Source organism: Odocoileus virginianus, chromosome 10 (assembly GCF_023699985.2).
Source record: "Odocoileus virginianus isolate 20LAN1187 ecotype Illinois chromosome 10, Ovbor_1.2, whole genome shotgun sequence".
In the NCBI taxonomy this organism is placed as follows: domain Eukaryota; kingdom Metazoa; phylum Chordata; class Mammalia; order Artiodactyla; family Cervidae; genus Odocoileus; species Odocoileus virginianus.
In genome coordinates this window covers 10,647,294-10,669,265 of record NC_069683.1, presented here as the reverse complement: position 1 = coordinate 10,669,265, position 21,972 = coordinate 10,647,294, and the positions used below count along the sequence as shown (strand labels likewise).

The 21,972-nt window shown below is 40.1% G+C and overlaps 1 protein-coding gene across 2 annotated transcripts; it reads right to left on the bottom strand.

The window, feature by feature from the left end:
* Window positions 1-7,591: 7,591 nt before the first annotated feature.
* On the bottom strand, window positions 7,592-20,960 carry ARL14EP (ARF like GTPase 14 effector protein). 2 transcript variants are annotated; one of them, XM_020885986.2, is made up of 4 exons: window positions 20,855-20,960; window positions 11,023-11,512; window positions 9,651-9,778; window positions 7,592-8,130 (listed from the first exon to the last, which is right to left on the bottom strand). In XM_020885986.2, exons 2-4 carry the CDS (start codon window positions 11,446-11,448, stop codon window positions 7,902-7,904), a joined length of 783 nt encoding a protein of 260 aa, XP_020741645.1. In that variant the 5' UTR covers window positions 11,449-11,512; window positions 20,855-20,960; the 3' UTR covers window positions 7,592-7,901. The 2 variants fall into 2 exon arrangements, with proteins under 2 accessions (XP_020741645.1, XP_020741646.1); XM_020885987.2 differs by lacking the exon at window positions 20,855-20,960 and adding an exon at window positions 20,563-20,667.
* Window positions 20,961-21,972: the final 1,012 nt, after the last annotated feature.

Below are 21,972 nucleotides of genomic sequence, written 5' to 3'. Positions count from 1 at the left end.
AAGCCCTGAGCCTTTGGAGTGGGAGCACAGACTCCAAGACCCTAGACTAACAGAGAACTAACCCAAAGTCACTGCAGATGGTGACTGCAGCCATGAAATTAAAAGACGCTTACTCCTTGGAAGGAAAGTTATGACCAACCTAGACAGCATATTAAAAAGCAGAGACATTACTTTGCCCACAAAGCTCCATCTAGTCAAGGTTATGGTTTTTCCAGTAGTAATGTATGGATGTGAGTTGGACAATAAAGAAAGCTGAGTGCTGAAGAATTGATGCTTTTGAACTGTGGTGTTGGAGAAGACTAAAGATCAGTCCTGGGTGTTCATTTGAAGGACTGATGTTGAAGCTGAAACTCCAACACTTTGGCCACCTGATGCGAAGAGCTGACTCATTTGAAAAAACCCTGATCCTGGCAAAGATTGAAGGTGGGAGGAGAAGGGGACGACAGAGGATGAGGTGGTTGGATGGCATCACCGACTCAATGGACATGGGTTTGGGTAGACTCCAACAGTTGGTGATGGACAGGGAGGCCTGGCGTGCTGCGGTTCATGGTTGCAAAGAGTTGGACACGACTGAGTGACTAAACTGAACTGAACTGAATCCTAGGGAGCATCAAATAGTGAGAACTCACACAAAGGAAACCACTTGAATACAAGACCAGGCATCACCCAACCACCGGTCACCCCCTGTGCAGACGCCTCATCTAAATAACAAACAAAACAAAAATATAAACCCTATCATCAGCAGACAGGATTACCACTTCACTCAGCCTTGCCTTCAGAGGAAAAACAAAAACACAAACAAAAACTCATAACAAATCTCACCCTATATGAAGCTTACACAAACCTCTGACCAAGCTTAGGAGGGCAGAAACCAAAAAGAAGAAATTCAACCTTCTTCAAGGAAAGAATTCAACTTTCCTTGAAACCTGGGAAAAGGAGATCTTAAACGCAGTAAGTTTAAAAAAAGAAAAGAAAAGAAAAGGCAGAGAAATACTACACAAATGAAGGAACAAACTAGAAACACAGAAGTCCAAATACATGAAGAGTAAATAGGCAAACTACCTGAAAAAGTATTCAGAATGTTAGTAAAAATGATCAAAAACCTTGAAAGCAAAATGGAGAAAATGCAAGAATCAATTAAAAAAGACCTAGAAGAATTAAAGAATAAATATACAGAGACAACACAATTACTGAAATTAAAAATACCGTAGAAGGAATCAACAGCAGAATATCTGAAGCAGAACAACAAATCAGTGAGCTGAAAGATAAAATGGTAGAAATAACTTCTGAAGAGTAGAATAAAGAATGAAAAGAACTGAGGATAGACTCAGAGAAAATGCACCAACATTCAAGTCATAGGGGTCCCAGAAGAAGAGAAAAAGAAAGCATATGAGAACATTTTTGAAGAGATTATAGTTGAAGGAGAAACACTCCAAGACACATACTAATCAAACTAACAAAGATTAAACACAAAAAAAGTACTGAAAGGGAAAAATCTATAACCAAGATTACCGTACCCAGCAAGGATTTCATTCAAAATTAATGGAGAAATAAAATGCTTTTCAGAGAAGCAAAAGTTAAGAGAATTCAGTACCACCAAACCAGCTTTACAACAAATATTAAAGGGACTTAGGGATTTATATAGTCAAGAAATACAAGAGAAGAAAAAAGATCTACAAAACCAACCCCAAACAATTAAGAATATGGTAATATATATCAATAATTACATTAAATGTAAATGGATTAAATGCACCAACCAAAAGACACAGACTGGCTGAATGGATACAAGAACAAAACCCATATATATGCTGTCTACAAGAAACACACTTCAGACCTAAAGACACATTTAGACTGAAAGTGAGAGGATGGAAAAATATATTCTATGCAAATGGGAAGCAAAAGAAAGCTGCAGTAGCAATCCTCATATCAGACAAAATAGACTTAAAATTTTTAGGAAGATTACAAAAGGAAGAACAGTACATAATGATCAAGGGATCAATCCAAAAGGAAGACATAACAATTGTAAATATCTATGCACCCAACATAGGAGCACCTCAATGCATAAGACAAACCCTAACAGACATAAAAGGAAAAACTGACAGTAACAAAATAATAGTAGGAGACTTTAACACCCCACTCACACCAAAGGACAGATCATCAAAAACAGAAAATTAATAAGGAAACACAAGTCTTAAATGATACATTAGATGAAATGGAGCTCACTGCTATCTTCAGGACAGTTTCATCCAAATGCAGAATACACCTTCTCAAGTGCACATGGAACATTCAATATTATCAGATTCTTTTTTTGAAGAATCAATATTGTGAAAGACTATATTACCAAACACAACCTATAGATTTAATGCGATCCCTATCAAATTACCAACAGCATTTTTCAGAGAACAAGAACAAAAAATTTCACAATTCATATGCAAACACAAAAGACCCCAAATATCCAAAGCAGTCTTGACAAAGAAGAATGGACCTGGAGGAATCAACCTTCCTGACTTAAGGTTGATTCTACTACAAAGCCATCAAGACAGTATGGTACTGGCACAAAGACAGAAATATAGATCAATGGAACAAAATAGAAAGCCCAGAGATAAATCCACACACCTATGGACACCTTATCTTCAACAAAGGAGGCAAGAATATACAATAGAAAAAAGACAACCTCTTTAACAAGTGGTTCTGGGAAAACTGGTCAACCACTTGTAAAAGAATGAAACTAGAACACTTTCTAACACCATACACAAAAATAAACTCCAAATGGATTAAAGATCTAAACGTAAGACCAGAAACTATAAAACTCCTAGAGGAGAACATAGGCAAAACACTCTCCGACATAAATCACAGCAGGATCCTCTATGACCCACCTCCCAGAATATTGGAAATAAAAGCAAAAATAAACAAATGGGACCTAATGAAACTTAAAAGTTTTTGCACAACAAAGGAAACTATAAGCAAGGTGAAAAGATAGCCTTCAGAATGAGAGAAAATAATAGCAAATGAAGAAACAGACAAAGGATTAATCTCAAAAATATACAAGCAACTCCTGCAGCTCAATTCCCGAAAAATAAATAACCCAATCAAAAAATGGGCCAAAGATCTAAACAGACATCTCTCCAAAGAAGACATACAGATGGCTAACAAACACATGAAAAGATGCTCAACATCACTCATTATCAGAGAAATGCAAATCAAAACCACAATGAGGTACCATTACACACCAGTCAGGATGGCTGCTATCCAAAAGTCTACAAGCAATAAATGCTGGAGAGGCTGTGGAGAAAAGGGAACCCTCTTACACTGTTGGTGGCAATGCAAGCTAGTACAGCCGCTATGGAGAACAGTGTGGAGATTCCTTAAAAAACTGGAAATAGAACTGCCATATGACCCAGCAATCCCACTCCTGGGCACACACACCGAGGAAACCAGATCTGAAAGAGACACGTGTACGCCAATATTCATCACAGCACTGTTTATAATAGCCAGGACATGGAAGCAACCTAGATGCCCATCAGCAGACGAATGGATAAGGAAGCTGTGGTACACATACACTATGGAATATTACTCAGCCATTAAAAAGAATTCATTTGAATCAGTTCTAATGAGATGGATGAAACTGGAGCCCACTATACAGAGTGAAGTAAGCCAGAAAGATAAAGACCAATACAGTATACTAACACATATATATGGAATTTAAAAAGATGGTAACAATAACCCTATATGCAAAACAGAAAAAGAGACACAGATGTACAGAACAGACTTTTAGACTCTGTGGGAGAAGGCGAGGGTGGGATGTTTTGAGAGAATAGCATTGAAACAAGTATACTATCAAAGGTGAAACAGATCACCAGCCCTGGTTGGATGCATGAGACAAGTGCTCGGGGCTGGTGCACTGGGAAGACCCAGAGGGATGGGATGGAGAGGGAGGCGGGAGGGGGGATCAGGATGGGGAACACATGTAAATCCATGGCTGATTCATGTCAATGTATGGCAAAAACCACTACAATATTGTAAATTAGCCTTCAACTAATAAAAATGGGGGAAAAAAAAAAGACAGTATGGTACTGGCACGAAAACAGAAATAAACAAGATCCTCTATGACCCACCTCCTAGAGTAATTTAAATAAAAACAAAAATAAGCAAGTTGGACCTGCTTAAACTTAAAAGCTTTTGCACAGCAAAGGAAACTATAAGCAAGGTGAAAAGACAACCCTCAGAATGGGAGAAAATAATAGCAGGTGAAATAACTGACAAAGGATTAATTTCCAAAATATACAAGCAGCTTATACAACTCATTGCCAGAAAAGCAAACAACCCAATCAAAAAGTTAGAAAGACCTAAACAGACATTTCTCCAAAGAGGACATACAGATGGCTAACAAACACAAGAAAAGATGCTCAACATTGCTCATTACTAGAGAAATGCAAATCAAAACTACAATGATGTATCACCTCACACTGATCCAAATGGCCATCATCAAGAAGTCCACAAACAATAAATGCTTGAAAGGGTGTGGAGAAAAGGGAACGTTCTTGCACTGTTGGTGGGAATGTAAACTGATACAGCCACTATGGAAGACAGTATGGAGAGTCCTTAAAATACTAGGAATAAAATCACCATATGACCCAGCAATCCCTCTCCTAGGCATATACCCTGAGGAAACCAAAATGGAAAAAGACACATGTATCCCATTGTCCACTGCAGCACTATTTACAATAGCTAGAACATGGATGCAACCTGGATGTCCATTGACAGATGAATGCATAAAGAAGTTGTGGTACATATACACAATGGAATATTACTCAGCCATAAAAGGGACACATTTGAGTCAGTTTTAATGAGGTGGATGAACCTAGAATCTATTATACAGAGTGGAGTGAGTCAGAAAGATAAATACCATATTCTAATGCACATATATGGAATCTAGAAAAATGGTACTGAAGAATTCACTTACAGAGAAACAATAAACAGAGATAGAGGATAGACTTATGGGCATGGGGAGAGGGGAGGAGAGGGTGAGATGTATGGAAAGAGTAACAGGGAAACTTACATTACCATATGTAAAATAGAGAGCAAACAGGAATTTGCTGTTTGGCTCAGGAAACTCCAACAGGGGCTCTGTATCAGCCTAGAGGGGTGGGACGGGGAGGGAGATTCAAAAGGGAGGGGGTATATGTATACCTACGGATGATTCATACATTTGTGTGGGCTTCCCTGGTGGCTCAGAGGTTAAAGCGTCTGCCTGCAATGCTGGAGACTGGGTCGGGAAGATCCCCCGGAGAAGGAAATGGCAACCCACTCCAGTACTCTTGCTTGGAGAATCCCATGCACAGAGGAGCCTGGTAGGCTACAGTCCATGGGGTCGCAAAGGGTCGGACATGACTGAGAGACTTCAATTATGGTTGATTCATGTTGAGGTTTGACAGAAAACAGAATTCTGTAAAGCAACTGTCCTTCAATAAAAAAATGAATCCAGCATCTGACTTAAGTATGTCAAAGTGTTAGTCGTTCAGTCATGTCAGGCTCTTTGCGACCCCATGGACTGTAGCTCGCCAGGCTCCTCTGTCCATGGAATTCTCCAGGCAAGAATACTGGAGTGGGTTGCCATTTCCTTTCCCAGAGGAACTTCATATCCCAGGGATCAAACCCATGCCTCCGGCATTACAGGCAGATCTTTACCACCTGAGCCACAGGGGAAGCCCATCATGGGTTTAAGTATAGAAAGCCAAAATGTTCTACCAGTGCTCTGTCAAAAACATATTGGTCAAGGAATCGATAACAGGTATTCCTGATAACTAGGTCAGTGAACAATTATAAGTTAAAAATGACATTTAATTCCATGGTTGAAAATGCCATTCCATCAAAGTAAAATCAGTCATTTAAAAGATAGCAAAAGTATACGGGAGTAAAAATAAACCTCTATTGGTCAATTCAATCAAACTGGCTGTATAAATCTACTTTCAACAGCTAAAAAGTATTTATTTAGTATTTATTGCTAGAAAGCTAATTTGATTAAAACAAAGTACTATATTTAGGGAAAATAAAACAAAAACCTAGTTTAGCAGACATGTCTAGGCAATAAGATTTTAGACAGATTGACAGGTAGATGTCTTAATTCTGTATTTCAACCAGTGTTTCTCCACCTTTCTTCATGAGTACTCCACATGGAGCTGTTTTTAGTCCTTTTAATCTTAGTCAACATCCTATTAAACACCAGATATATGTGCATGTGCATGCATGCTCAGTCATGTCTGCCTCTTTGTGACCCCATGGAATGTAGCCTGCTAGGCTCCTCAGTGGAATTTTCCAGGCAAGAATACTGGAGTGGGTTGCCATTCCCTCCTCCAGGGGGTCTTCTCAACCCAGCGACTCAATTCAAGTCTCTTGCAACTCCCGCACTGGCAGGCGGATTCTTTACCACTGCCCCACCTGGGAAGCCTAATATAAGGTATATCTGTTTAAATGTTGCATATATATCCATGCTTTACACACAGAAATAGATTTTTGCCACCAAGGACAAATTTCCACCAAGAACACAGTCTAAGTAATTAAAACTTTACACAGTATTAAAACGTTTTTAAAAAAGTGGGGAGAAGAAATGATGTATTTTAGCACTTATGGAGTTTATGGAATGGAGATTATTTCTAAAATAGTTCAACTACCCAGTTATATCAAATTTTTCCTGAAGGAGGTACTGATCTCACCTATAGGCAGTCTCTGCCTTGCGTGGGGGCTAGTGTCAATCAAAATAATCTTAATAATTAATGGAGAGACTATTGTGTGACCTTGAAAAAAAAGTCAAAATATTAAAAGGTGTGTTATAAATGTAAAAGAATGAAAATAATGTAACTTAGTACTGTAACTTAAAACACCAGAAACAATGAGAATTAAAGTGCTATTTCATTGTAAAAAAACTAGTCAAGAATAATCATACTCACCTTCTTGTCAAGTAACTTATGACACTGGGTAAGCACCTTTTCTGTACCACTGCAAATTTTCCTACTTCTGTGTGGAGTTTAGATTAGCTTCCACGATGTTACTGTTTGTGTTTTAAACGTTGTGAACGGCCTCTGTAATTTCCTTTAATGTGAAGTTTGTTACTGTCATTTCCTCTGGGACATTTTCATCCTTTTTATCACAACCTTCCTCATTTATGAGTCTGCTTGCACTAAGTTCCTCTAGCTGCGTATCTAGAGGCTCTAGCATAGCAGCACTGGCAACATTCCCATGATCAGTGATTCCTTCTATAACCCCATTCATTCATGTCTCACCTCTAGCTTTATCATTTTCATTTCTTGACTGCAATTTTGTCTTTGTTGGCCATTTCTGATTACCCGCTTTGTAAAAGGTCACATGGGTGACAAGGAGACAACACAACTATGTGCTTTGCTGTCTGAACAAACTGAGTAACAGATGTGCAGTGACGAATCATTAGCAGGATCTGAGAAGTAATTTGACTAGTCACTGATCTTGAATCAGTACATGTGTCCCATACTGACTTGAGAGCTTAACAGCTAGCAGAAGTTTGTACTTCATGGAACTACTCACAGTTAACATACCACAGTAACTGAAATTCCAACTGTTGCTGTGAAGGAACTGGTTTATTTAACTGTATCAGTGCCATGGAAATTTACGGACATGCAAACTGTACAAACAGAGGACTGCCTATACGTTACTTTTTTACATTGACCCAGACAGGCTTGAAGAGCTGACTGCTGAGTAATAAACAGTCCATCTAAATTTACATCAGATAACTTATCTTAAGGTACCCAAAAGACAGTGTTAGTGCACGCTGAGTATATATGCATCAACTGGCAAAACCAACTTTAACATATATCTTAGAATTACAGAACTTTAGAAATACAGAAAGGGTCACAATCGGACACCACAAATTATCCAGCATGTTTGTTATGAATTATTTCTCCTCCTTCGATTTCAATTTGCTCATACAGCCACTTTCGATCACAGCGACATTCGGCACCACATTTGGTAGACCCGCAGGAAGGACAGGCATAGAAGCAGCCTAGGCAGTCTTCATCGAGGCAGTCACAGAGGTCCATTCCGCTGAAAATCAGGAGGCCCTGGCTATCGTAGACCTTACTCTTTGCCGGGATCACTTGTCTGTGATACAAACAAGGCAAGTTATACACTTCATGCACATTTTATTTCTGAATATTTAGTTGACAATAGGGTAATGAAAAAAAATTTAAGGGTGATAAAATGTTTTGGATTATGGATGAAACCTTGCCAAACTGATACATGGCTTACCTGACTCAAAGTTACTCTACAAACAAGTTAACAAACTGCTTGTGAGAAGAAGGCCCTCTCTTGTAAAGGGCTGAAATATATCCAAAGGAAAGCAGGTGAAATGTGTCCAAAAATAATAATATAGTTGCTAAAACTATTTATCCCTTACCAAAAAGAAAAGACTACGTTAATAGTGGTACATTTTATTAGCAACCAATCTCTTTACTGCTTTGTGAACATAGCTCTATTTTTATCATAGTATACCATCCAGATGTTTTTTATACTGCAATTAATCTGTTTCTTGTTCTTTGACAGACTAGCAAATCTGGCCTAAAAGCACCTAATGACTCAATGGAAAACCTTCACAGATGTAATAATGGCCTGTGTAAAAAATAATTCTGAATGATTACACTAACATTTGTCAATTTGTATTTTAGAAATGTTTCATTTAAAAAGTCATATTCTAAACAATTTAGCTTTCTTGTTCTATTAACTACACCAAAATTGTTTCTATTTTGCTGTGCTTAGAAGTTTAGTCATGTCTGTCTCTCTGCGACCCCATGGACTGCAGCCCACCAGGCTCCTCTGTCCATGGGGATTCTCCAGCCAAGAATACTGGAGAGGGTCGCCATGCCCTCCTCCAGGGGATCTTCCCGGCCCAGGGGTTGAATCCAGGGCTCCTGCATTGCACGCAGATTCTTTACCATGTGAGCCACTAGGGAAGCCTAAGTAATTCTTGCTTGAGGACATTCTATATATAAGGACTCTTTCTTTTAGAAAATACGTGCTAAGTCATTCAGTCACGTCCAGCTCTTTTGTCAGCCCATAGACTACAGTCTGTCAGGCTCCTCTGTCCATGGGATTCTCCAGGTAAGAATACTGGAGTGGGTTGCCATGCCCTCCTCCAGGGGATCTTCCCAACTCAGGGATCAAACCCTTGTCTCCTGTGGTTCCTGCAACGCAGGCAGATTCTTTACCACTGAACCACTGGGGATTCCATTTCTATTTTAGACATTAAAAAATAAAAAACAACCTTGCATTCTCATAAAATTTATGTTTTAGTTGCCACCTACAGAGCGGAGACATACAAATGATGTATTAATGTTTTTCAAATAATTATTTTAGTTACAAGAAGTATAGTATACTTAAATTATTTTAATTACTGTGCCAAAAAGATTATCTTATTCACTTCATTGAGACTTTCTCAGAAACAAAATTTTCAGAGAGGAAAGGAACACCTTAATTTTCTATGAGACCCTTGGGGGTTCTTACTAATTCCAGATTACCGAATTTAAACTATCTGACCAGAAAATTCAAAACTTGTAAGAGAAAGATAGGAAAACAATACAGATGTGAGGCAAGTTAACATATGACTTAAACAACACATAGTGTACCTGTCTGAACCAGCTGTTGCATTTTTGGCAGGCCTTCTTTTTTCTCTTTTACCAGTTTCTGGAGCAAATTCAGTTTGTTTTCCTGGGTTTGCAAATTGTAATGACCTCAAAGCTTTAGCAGTTCTTCCCTGAATAAAGGTTAACAAATTATTAACTCAAATCTTAATATCAAACCATACATAGATATTTCACTTAACATTAATCCAGATTATTTCTTAGCCAGGAAGACAGTCTGGAACTCGCAAAAAAGAAAGAAAAAAGTTTTAGTGGCCAAATGTAACAAAATTCATACTGGGTCCTGGAGCTATGCCTTTGAGGGGATAACAAAGGAAAAGCACTATAAAATTTTAATTATCTTTTAATTTGGTTTATTAATAGAAAGGAGAAAATTGAGAAAAATTCTTGCCAGCAGCAAGAATTATAAATTGCTTATAAATAGAAAACTTGAGAAGTCCTCCTTTGACATACCAGTCCTTGTTCTACACCAGACAGCTTTATGAAATCTTAAAACTGTTCTGATAACGGCTAAATAATCTAAATGTAGGCATGTGAATAAGGAAGAGAGCTATAAGATATTTAATACTTACAATGTAAAAATGTATGCTTTTTGACAGTAGGGAGTCCTAAAATTAGCCTTGACAATAAGAAGAATGAATTCAGAGCTAGACGCAAAGGAAACTCACAAGCATCTTAAAAACCCAGATAAGAATGGGATAGTGCCAAAGTCAAAAGAAAGGCTGAAATAAGAAACAATTATTTCAAGTCACTTCTGAAGTTCCTTTTAAAGCAGCAGTTTTCAAGTCTTTCATAAAAAAGGGAATTCATTCTGCTGTATTTCAAACCCTTGCTGGCAGGCATAACCTACTGAGTTACTTCAGTATCAGAAAAGGAGCTAAGATTGTTAAGCTCTGGCAATGCCAGAATGTCTTAGCACTAGGAGTTGCAGCTTGAAAGTCTAGGGAATATTATATTATTCTTTCCCCAAGCCAACACTCTTTACCATACAATCTGGGTTTACACAAATATTTAGAAAACATCATCTATTTTTACCTCCCCAACTTTATATTCACTGCATTTAAGTCCATCCCTTGATATTCTAGTGGAACTGGTTCCACAATCAGTTGTGGAGACCAAAATGCTAGGCTGCTGCTCAAGTCCCAGAGTTGGGCCTCTGCATCTTTGGATTCAACCAACCACAGATCGTAACAGTACGGTACTGACTGAAAGAAGTCCACATATAAGTGGACCTGCACAGTTCAAATCTACATTGTTTAAGGGCCAACTGTAATAAACAGTGATATAAATGATTTCTTTATAATTAAACAAAACCCTACATTGTAGAAGTAACAGAGAAAAAATTGACTCTACATACATCTGAGTCAGGTTTTCTTCTCTGCCGGTCTTCAGAATCAACATCCACACTTCCATTGATTATCTGTGTACATTTTGGACAAAGCTTCCAACCAGGTACAAGCTGTCTTCCAAATTTTGCACTCAGAAAAGTGGCATCATCTAAATCAATTACATGTAAATTTTTTTTGGCTAGCTTTTTGTGTATGTTAAATGGGTCACAACATGACTTCTGCAAATCCTCAAATCTGTCGATGTAAATTTTTGCATGATGGAAGCAAATTGTATTGTTTCCAGAAAGTGTCATTCCAGTTCTCAGTTGAAGTAGAAGCATGTCATTTGATGACAATTCTTGCAAAGTCTTGAAACCTGTATGACGAGTATAATAGGTTTTATGGCACTCATTTGTGGTACGGAGCTGGACTCCAACTGAACATGGATCCATCATGCTTGATTCAAGTAAATTTCCTCTTTCTGATTTTTGCTTAGAGAACTCTCTCTAGCAGATCACCCTAGAGAAAACATTAAAGAGAGTCAGATTTGTGCTGCAAAATTTTTATCTGGGAAGCTGAAAAAGCCATTTGATAAAATTCAAAGCCTGCATAACAAAAAGAAGACCCTTAGCAAGCAAGGAGTAGAAAGACATTTACCAAAAACCTACAAAAACATTAGAAAATAATTATGGCAAGTGTGACTATAGTAAATATGTCAATTCTACAGGAATTTATCTATAAATTCAGTATGATTACAATCAAAATTTCACCAGGTATTCCACAAATCCCCCACCATCCAGAATTTAGCAAGCTGGTCTATGGAAGAGTAAAGGTTCAAGAAAGCCAAGATAATCTTGAAGGAAATCAAAATAAGAAATTTATTTACTATAAAGCTATTATAATTAGAACAATGTGTGGGATCTCTAAGGTATCACTGTTAGGGTAGAATTATTTACTACTGGAGTTGCCAGATAAAATACAGGATGCTCAGTTAAATTTGAATTTTAGATAATGCATAAACAATTTAAATTATATCCCAAATATTGCTAAAAAGTAATTTGTTGCTTCTCTGAAGTTAAAAAGTAACTGGGTTTCCTGTATTTTATTTGCTAAATTTAGTAGCCTCATTTACCGTGCCTTTCCCCCGCCACCTTCCAGTAAGTAGAGATCTTTCTTTGGTGCCAGTTTCACATTATCTCCCACCTCTTCTGTGCTGCTAAAAGAAAGCTGAACTACTGATGAACAAATTACAGGACCTCCTCAGTTAAAAATTAAAGTGCCCCGTCTGAAAGAAGACAAAACCAGCTGTAGTACAAAATGTACTTTTCACACTGCTTAAAGCTCAATGGCATACTGGAACCATTCACTTGAGTGAAACTGTCATGATAAAAGTGTACACACCTGTATCAAAGCAGTTTTACATTCAAACATTGCTTTAAAAAAGAAAAAAAAAAAAAAAAAAAAAAAGGCCAGGCTAGCTCAAGAAGCACAAAATTTCAGGCAGTGATTTCAGTGGCTGCTGCCTGCTTTCTAAAACTTACCCCTCTGGTACTCCTCCCCTGTAGTTAACTCCAACGCCCTCCCTTAGGCTAAGGTTCCACTACAGAGTTCTCTGAATTTGTTTCCAAGCAACTGTTTCTTTTGCTCACTTACTTAGGCCTGTGCTCTGGCAATGTGACCCAGAATTAGCATTTTTTTTTTTCTTCAAATGGTAGTCTAGTAGCCTCATGTTGCTCTCCTCACTTGCAGCATGGTGCTATGATCGCCAAGGCTTCCCAGGTGGCACGAGTGGTAAAGAACCTGCCCACCAATACAGTAGACATAAGAGAAATGGGTTCCATCCCTGGATTGGGAAGACCCCCTGGAGGAGGGCATGGCAACCCACTCCAGTATTCTTGCCTGGAGAATCCTATGGACAGAGGATCCTGTTGCGCTACGACCCAAAGGGTCGCAAAGAGTCACACATGACTGAAGCGACAGCACAATGTCTTCCTTAAATACGTTACTATTTATTGTCCATGAACTAGTACTAGCATTAGCTGGGAACTTATTAGAAAAGAGAGATCTTAGTAAGGCCCATGCACTGACTGAATTAGAATCGCATTCACTCACTTCACTGTAGATAATTCAATTAACAGAACATTAACCAAGCACCTTCTATATTTACAGAGTACATCAAAAAAGAATAAGAAACACACACAGACATGCACTTGCCTTCTAGGAAGTCTGATACTTAAGGGAAGATTATTTGAGAGGGGGAGAAGGAGCTGTAAATTTCATAAACTAGGTTTGGAGAAAAATACCTGGCTTCAGTGGAAAACTGCGCCGTTGAGAGTACAACCTTCAGGTTGCCACATTCCAATTATGTGGGAGCTCTGAGTCTTTCACTGCCTTTGAGCTATTTTACCCTGGACAAGAGTATATAACAGCAATGCAGAGCAATTCTTGTCCATATTCTTGTAAATTCTGTCTGTCAGAGGTACAACTGACTCCCCTGGCTCACTGTGGAAGAAGACAGTTTTGCCTCTATTTGCTCATTTATTTCAATATTCCTGATCAATAAATGTGTCTGTTCTATCATTTGAACTGGTTATAACATCTTATCAATCCCCTTGTTAATAAGGAAAATAAAAACCAGGTACTACTGATTTTATATCAGTGTCACAGTCACAATTTTACTTCCTTTTTTTTTTTTTTTTTTAATGGAAAATACGTTAAACACAGGAAAAGTCACTTGGACCAGCACAATATCTAGTATTTCTCACAGAAGGGAAAAAAAAAATCAGCTTCTTATGGGATTGGATGAAAACCATACAATAAGCCTTAAATGTGTTAATTTAGACCTGATTAATTTAGATTGGTTTTCCACTCTCCCCTCCCTACCCCACTTTTAGGAAAATGTCACTATGGTACAATCGAGATCGGTCTGTAAGTATTTCCAAACTAAGTGATGTAGGATTTATTAATTCCTGAATGTCAGTGAGTATCCTAAAGGCCTTCCTATATAAACATTTCAAAGAATTTTTTTTGTACATTTATTTTCCACTTCAAATGGAAAAGTGCCTTTTAACAAGCTGAATTTCACCTGAGACCTGTACTCCTGGTTCTTGACCAGGCTTGCCTAAAGAAAGCCTCCTACTCTCTGTACGGCTTCTGTAAGACTCAGGAACATCCCACTGTTCACCTACGACCTGAACAAAGGACCTCCAAATCCCCACTGTCTCATTTATAAATTTATGCGCATTCAGCTGAACTGCTTGCTGAAATAATCAATTGGAACAAAATTGGAAAAATACAGCTAACCATATTTTAAGTTTCTCTCCTTCCTCTAGGCCCCTGAACTTTGGTATAACCTCAGCCAGAGCCAGCAAAGGATCCCTCCAGAGAAAAAGCTGGCCTCAGGCTAAAACAATCTGGGATCTATAATCAGACCAAGCAGTTCTGTTCCAAGCACTGTTTACTCTTCCCCTGGTAAATCTTCTGGTGAATTCGCTTCACTGCAATAATCTCTTTTCCCCTCTGGCAACAATGCTTTCAATAAAGTCTCTCCTTACTAACTCCAGATTTTATTATTTGACATTTTCTTTAAAAAGTTCTGCATTCTCAATTTTCTCTTGCTTTAGAATTGCCAATACTTTCCCTCAATAACTAAACAGAGTATGTTTTGTGATTCTAAGATTAACTTTCAATATTTTTATAACACTGCAAGAAGAGTTGAGAGAGAAAGAAGTAAATATAGATTTGTTAGACTTCATTCTTCTATACCTGAGGTAGTAAACACAAGTACTGGATATCTGCTCCTCATATGATGTGAACACTGACAGCTCAGGGATATATGCCTTTTTAAAAAATTGAAGTACTGACAACATTATATTAGTTTCGGATGTACAATGAAACAATACAATATTTGTATATATTGCAAAATGATCAGCACAGTAAGTTTAGTTAACATCTGCCACCACAGTTACAAATTTCTTTCTTTGATTTTTCTTTTTTTAAAGTCTACTCCCTCAACAACTTTCAAATATGCAGTACAGAATTATTAATTAGTCATCAAGCTGGATGTCACATCCCCATTACTTATTTACAGCTGGAAGTCCATACCTTTTGACTCCCTTTTCACCCACTTTGCCCACTCTGACTTTTTGCAATGGCAATTTCCAATCTGTTCTTTTAATTCCAGTTTGGGTTTTAAACACTACAATTTAAATTTATTTTTTCTAGATCCCTTGAAGTAAGTTTTAAGCATTTTCTCTTGCTATCCATTACCCAACTCTAAGGTAAGTAGGTTAGGTGCACTGAAGAAGTGACCTCGAAACAAGGCCATGATGCGAGCAGGTTTTCCTAATAACACGAGCTCTAAGACCCGGTCGTAGGCCTCCTACAGGGGTTAAAGCAGAACCCCTTTGTTACCACTCTTAAAGTCAGTAGGAAAAAAATCACATCAAGAGGAACTTTAACCAAACAAAAAACTTATTGTATTTTTAGGTCAACTTTTAAGAATCTCTCCCTTTCATGAAAAAAGTCTTTCTTCAGCATAGGGACAATTTATATAAGGCATTTTCGCATTTACCTTTAACAAAAAAATAATAGTAATTCCATTCACCCCTCCTATGCAAATCAGCAGTTTCAGGCATGGGTGCGTGCACACACGTCATGCCTCTCGCAACTGTCAACTTTTTGGGCCTATTATCTTCAAATACTACCTACAGGACATGTGAATGGGCACCAAGAGAAAGGTTACATGGCTAAGTGAAACAGTCTTAAGCCTCAAGACCCAGGCACCATAAAGTGAACTTCAGACAATAATACAGTCCACCGTATCATTTAAAATATTTGGGAGGTCTCAAAGATGACAGTGTATAAGACCCTGAACTTATCTCTTCACATGAACATGCTGAATTTGTACCTACATACAGATCAATTCCTGCTGAAGAAATACTGAGGGCTGCAGAACAAGTGATAGAGAGGTCATATAGAGGATGGGTAAAAGCGAGAGAGACATGGTATCAATGGGAAACCCACCCCCAACAAGGGTCTTCAGTATGGAGGAATATCACTGAGGAGCCTGTACAAAGACTTTCCCCTCCTGGGACAGAGCAAAAAAGCAGCTGCTTAAAGGGCACCTACACTATCATGAAGGAGATCCATTTACTAACCCTAAAGCGTCTGCCAAATGAGCAGAGAATTTCTGAAACTGTCTCTGCGGTCTAAGATACCAGAAAGAGATGTGGGTTTGATCCCTGGGTCAGGAAGATCCCCTGGAAGAGGGCATGGCAACCCACTCCAGTTTCTCTGCATGCAGTATCCCATGGACAGGGAGGGAAGCCTGGCAGGCTATAGTCCATATGGTTGTACAGAGTCAGACATGACTGAAACAACTTAGCATGCAAGCTTGTGAATTTATATATATATGTGTGTATATATATATGCGCACACATACATCATTATTATATGTCAATATATATGAACCTATGGTAACCACAAACCTACAACAGATACACAAAAAACAAAAAGAAAGAAATCCAAAAGTAACAGTGAAAAAATAAATCATCAAACCACTAGAGAAGAGAACAAGAGAAGAACTACAAAAGCAACCAGAAACAATAAACAAAATGGCAATAGGTACATGGAAAAGGTCAGATTTTATTCCAATCCCTAAAAAAGGCAATGCCAAAGAATGTTCAAAATACCACACAACTGCACTCATCTCACACGCTAGTAAAGTAATGCTCAAAATTCTCCAAGCCAGGCTTCAGCAATACATGAACCGTGAACTTCCAGATGTTCAAGCTGGATATAGAAAAGGCAGAGGAACCAGAGGTCAAATTGGCAATATCCGCTGGATCATCAAAAAAGCAAGAGAGTTCCACAAAAACATCTATTTCTGCTTTATTGACTATACCAAAGCCTTCGACTGTGTGGATCACAATAAACTGTGGAAAATTCTTAAAGAGATGGGAATTCCAGACCACCTGACCTGCCTCTTGAGAAATCTGTATGCAGGTCAGGAAGCAACAGTTAGAACTGGACATGGAACAACAGACTGGTTCCAAATAGGGAAAGGAGTACGTCAAGGCTCTATACTGTCACCCTGCTTATTTAACTTATATGCAGAGTACATCATGAGAAATGCTGGGCTGGAGGAAGCACAAGCTGGAATCAAAATTGCCGGGAGAAATATCAATAACCTCAGATATGCGGATCTACCCTTATGGCAGAAAGTGAGGAAGAACTAAAGAGCCTCTTGATGAAAGTGAAAGAGGAGAGTGAAAAAGTTGGCTTAAAGCTCAACATTCAGAAAACCAAGATCATGGCATCTGGCCCCATCACTTCATGGCAAATAGATGGGGAGACAGTGGAAACAGTGTCAGGCTTTATTTTTGGGGGCTCCAAAATCACTGCAGATGGTGACTGCAGCCATGAAATTAAAAGACGCTTGCTCCTTGGAAGGAAAGTTATGACCAACCTAGACAGCATATTAGAAAGCAGAGACATTACTTTCCCAACAAAGGTCCGTCTAGTCAAGGCTATGGCTTTTCTAGTAGTCATGTATGGATGGGAGAGTTGGACTATAAAGAAAGCTGAGTGCCGAAGAATTGATGCTTTTGAACTGTGGTGTTGGGAAGACTCTTGAGAGTCCCTTGGACCTGCAAGGAGATCCAACCAGTCCATCCTAAAGGAAGTCAGTCCTGAGTGTTCATTGGAAGGACTGATGGCTGAAGCTGAAACTCCAATACTTTGGCCACCTGATGCGAAGAGCTGACTCATTTGAAAAGTCCCTCATGCTGAGAAAGATTGAAGGTGGGAGAAGAAGGGGATGACAGAGGATGAGATGGTTGGATGGCATCACCAACTCAATAGATAAGAGTATGGATAAACTCTGGGAGTTGGTGATGGACAGGGAGGCCTGGTGTGCTGCAGTTCAGGGTCAGACACGACTGAGTGACTGAACTGAACTGCACTGAACACACATACCTATCAATAATCATTTTAAATGTAAAGAGATTAAATGCGCCACATAGGGTGGGTGACTGGATTAAAATAGTAAGTCCCATCTATATACTGCACAATAATGTTTCCCTGGTGGCTCAGGTGGTAAAGATTCTGCCTATAACGTGAGAGACCCAGGTTCAATCCATGGGTCCAGAGGATCCCCTGGAGAAGTAAATGGCAACCCACTCCAATGTCGTCTGGAAAATCCCATGGACAAAGGAGCCTGGCAGGCTGTAGTCCAAGGGGTTGCAAAGAGTTGGATATGACTAACACTTAGACCCAAGAACGACTAACACTTTGATATACTGCACAGTGTTCGTATTTGGAATAATTCAGCAAACCTTTCAGGTCTCCAAACTCCATCTGTGATTTGTCTCTATTTCTAGGGTCCTTAAAGGTCAAAGAGAACAGAACCCCTAAAATTCAACAACTGAGGGATTGTTTATAGACCAAGACGAATGAGTAAAGCTCTCTTTATTTTACCTGAATTCTGGATGTGGTCAAAACTGTCAAAGAGTACTAACTACTCCTGGAGATGAATAGTACTTTAATTTTTTAACAATACTTCAATTTTTTTAAAAACAGATTAATTAACAGTACTTAATACTAATAATACTATGGAGAAGGAAATGGCAACCTACTTCAGTATTCTCGACTGGGAAATCCCACGGACAGAGGAGCCGGGCAGGCTACAGTCCATGGGGTTGCAGAAGAGTCAGACAAGACTTAGTGACTGAACAACAACCACAATTAACTTAATACTCAATATAGATGTTGGGTAAGTGATTGTGATCTTGAACTGTGTGGAAAACACCCATCTCCTCCTAGAAAACAAAAGTCTGGACACTTAGCATGGCATTATTTGTTCAAACATCAGACATTGCAGGTCAAACTACACTACCTGAAAGTTTCTGTTACATTTTAAGTCTTCATATTGGGGCTTCCCTTGTGGCTCAGCTGGTAAATAATCCTCCTGCAATGCGGGAGACCTGGGTTCCATCCCTGGGTTGGGAAGATCCCCTGAAGAAGGTGGACAGGGCTTCACGACTTTCACTGTTCTCTTGCTCAGAAAGCCAGGCAATGCTAACTAATCCTTCAAGATAGTGTCCCTGTCTTCTACCTTTCTGGCATGCCTTACTCAAATTCTATTGTTACAGATCCTTTTTTCTCTGTTTGAAAATTTGCCTCTATTACTTCTTACCTGTTGGAAGAAGCTATATGGGGTTATTTTCTGTATCACTTAAGCCAAAAGAAGAACGAAGTTCAGGGACTCCCCTTTTCCTAGCACTCATCACAGGGTTTCTTCTTTCCTGTGAGTTTTTCCCATTATATACTAAGCTCCATGAGGGCCAGGAATCATCTGGGTCCTGTTACGGCTGCAGCTTGTCTACCACTGGCACATAGTAGGTAACATCTTCCGAATGAATACATGCTCCTCAACTGCCAGAATCTCACACGGAGAAGGCTGAATCTCCCCCAAATCAGTATAACCAGATGCTCAGGATCCAGCAACTATCCCTCTCTACCTCAATCCTGTGGTTACAAGCACTTCAAGGGCGTTCCTCCCACACAAGCCCCTCCCTAGGGGCTTCTTCTCACAGGAGCAGTTAAAACTCCTTAACACTTTCTTTGTTGTTAGTCACATCCAGACTCTTTTGTGACCTTGTGGACTGTAGCTCAATAGGCTCCTCTGTCTAAGGGATTTTCCAGGCAAGAATACCGGAGTGGGTTGCCATTTTCTTCTCCCAGGGATCTTTACAACCTAGAGACCAACCCGCATCTCCTGCATTGGCGGGCTGGTTTTTTTTTTTTTTTTTTTAACCACTGAGCCATCTGCGAAGCAACACTTTCTTTAGCCTGATTAGAATCCCAACCTCCTTCCTTCCAAAAAAATGAGCCTGGGAATACCTACTCCAGAATCACGCAACTTAAAAGCTTCATCTTTTATATTTTTCAATAAATGATTCCCCTCTGGGAAACTAACACATTTTAGGAATGACAAAGTATGGGAAGTCTTGCTAAGGACAAGACTGTAAAGGTAAAAGTATAGTTTTAGAAAGTTAAAGTTGCTCAGTCGTGTCAGACTCTTTGCGACCCCATTGACTATACAGCCCATGGAATTCTCCAGGCCAAAATACTGGAGTGGGTAGCCGTTCCCTTCTTCAAGGGATCTTCCCAACCCTGGGATCCAACCGGGGTTTCTCGCATTGCTGGAAGATTCTTTACTAGCTGAGCCACAAGGGAAGCCGAAGAAAACTGGAATGGGTAGCCTATCCCTTCTCCAGGGGATCTTCCCGACCCAGGAATCGAAGCGGGGTCTCCTGCATTGCATGCAAAACTACCTTACTTTTCACCGGCTGTTTGAGAATGTTGTAAGCCACCAGATACAGCATATGAGCCCCTACTATGTTCATGCTACCGGGATGGAGAAAACAATACTATTCGACCTCCAGGCTCAACCAAACAGCTACGACTGGGAAGGTTCTGATTTAAAAAATAAAACCCAAAGAGCGGACAGATAAGCAGTAAATGGGGTTCTAGGCCACAAAAGCTCTCCTCTAAATAAGACAAACCTTAAGTCAAAATTAGGAGGGCTCCAGGTCTCCCCAAGAGAGGCGACAACCCGCGGAGTTGACAGGAACTGTGCTTGACTTCGACACAAGAGGCCGCAGATCGACCTGAGGGAGAGGGGGTCGGGGCAGGGCGGCAGGCCGCGGAAGGCCCCAGCACGCAGCTGAAAATTCCCCTCACGTGTCCAACGTGCTCCCCCTCCTCTGCTCGGGGACCTCCTTCAGCCGGCCCGGGCCCCCCTCCCACTCAGGAACCTGTCTCCCCGCCCCGAACCTCCCCTTCTATTCCGTTTACCTTTAGCTTGAGCTCCCCAACAACGGAGTGCGCAGCACAGCCGCCACCTCTGAGCGCGGCCTGCGCACGCGCTTTTCAGCGCTTCCTGTAGTTTACCACCGAGAGAACGGAGAGCGAGGCTAGAGAGGCTCAGCGCTACCATAAAGAGAGGCCCGAAAGAAGCCTAGAGGGGAAGCGAGCCTGGCCGCCTCCGGGGCGGAAAGGGCGGGGCGGCATGAATTGGCGAATGATTCAAGGTGAGGCAATAGTTGCTTCAGAGCCTGACTGAATTTTTTTTTTCTTTGACATTAGGAAATTGGGCGGTGCCTAGGGTCACCTTTACCAAGATGCAAGTTCCGCTAACTTGAGTTGTGTTCGCGAGTTTCTACGTCTGTGCGTGATGTCAAATCTTTGCACCTCAAGCCTCCTAATCCCTGAAGGAGAAGTGAATGAATTCAAAACACTTAAAGAAGGCCCTCTGTCTGAGGTCTCCCATTTTATGATTTACTTCATTCAAGCGAAATATATTCCAAAATGCATCCCCTTTGTTATAAACTCTAAGAATGTGTATGCTCACTGGCTCAGTCGTGTCCTCTGTCCATGGGATTCTCCAGGCAAGAACAGGAGCGGGTTGCCATTTTTCCTCCGGGGGATCTTCCTGAACGAAGGATCGAACCCTTATCCCTTCTGTCTCTTTACCACTAGCGCCACCTGGGGATCCCATTATGAACTATGAGAATAGCTGTTTATTACTTCCAGCGAAATAGGAGGCCTCCCTAGGAGGCCTACCAGGCGCAATGGTAAAGAGCCCGCCTACCAATGCAGGAGACATAAAAGATGCGGGTTCGATCCCTGAGTTAGGAAGATTGTCTGGAAAAGGCATGGCAACCCGCTCGAGTATTCTTGCCTGGAGAATCTCATGGACAGAAGAGCCTGGCGGGCTACGGCCCACTGGGTCCCAGACGGTTGGACACGACTGAAGGGACTAAGCATGCACGCACAAAGCGTAGGAGCCAGGAAGACACTTGCAAACTTTCTGAGGGGAACAAATCATTGTCTTTCTTGTGTGCTTATTGTCTGTACCAATTAGGGGCTCATTAATTTTTAAAGCCTGGGTTGGAGAATTTTGAGCATTACTT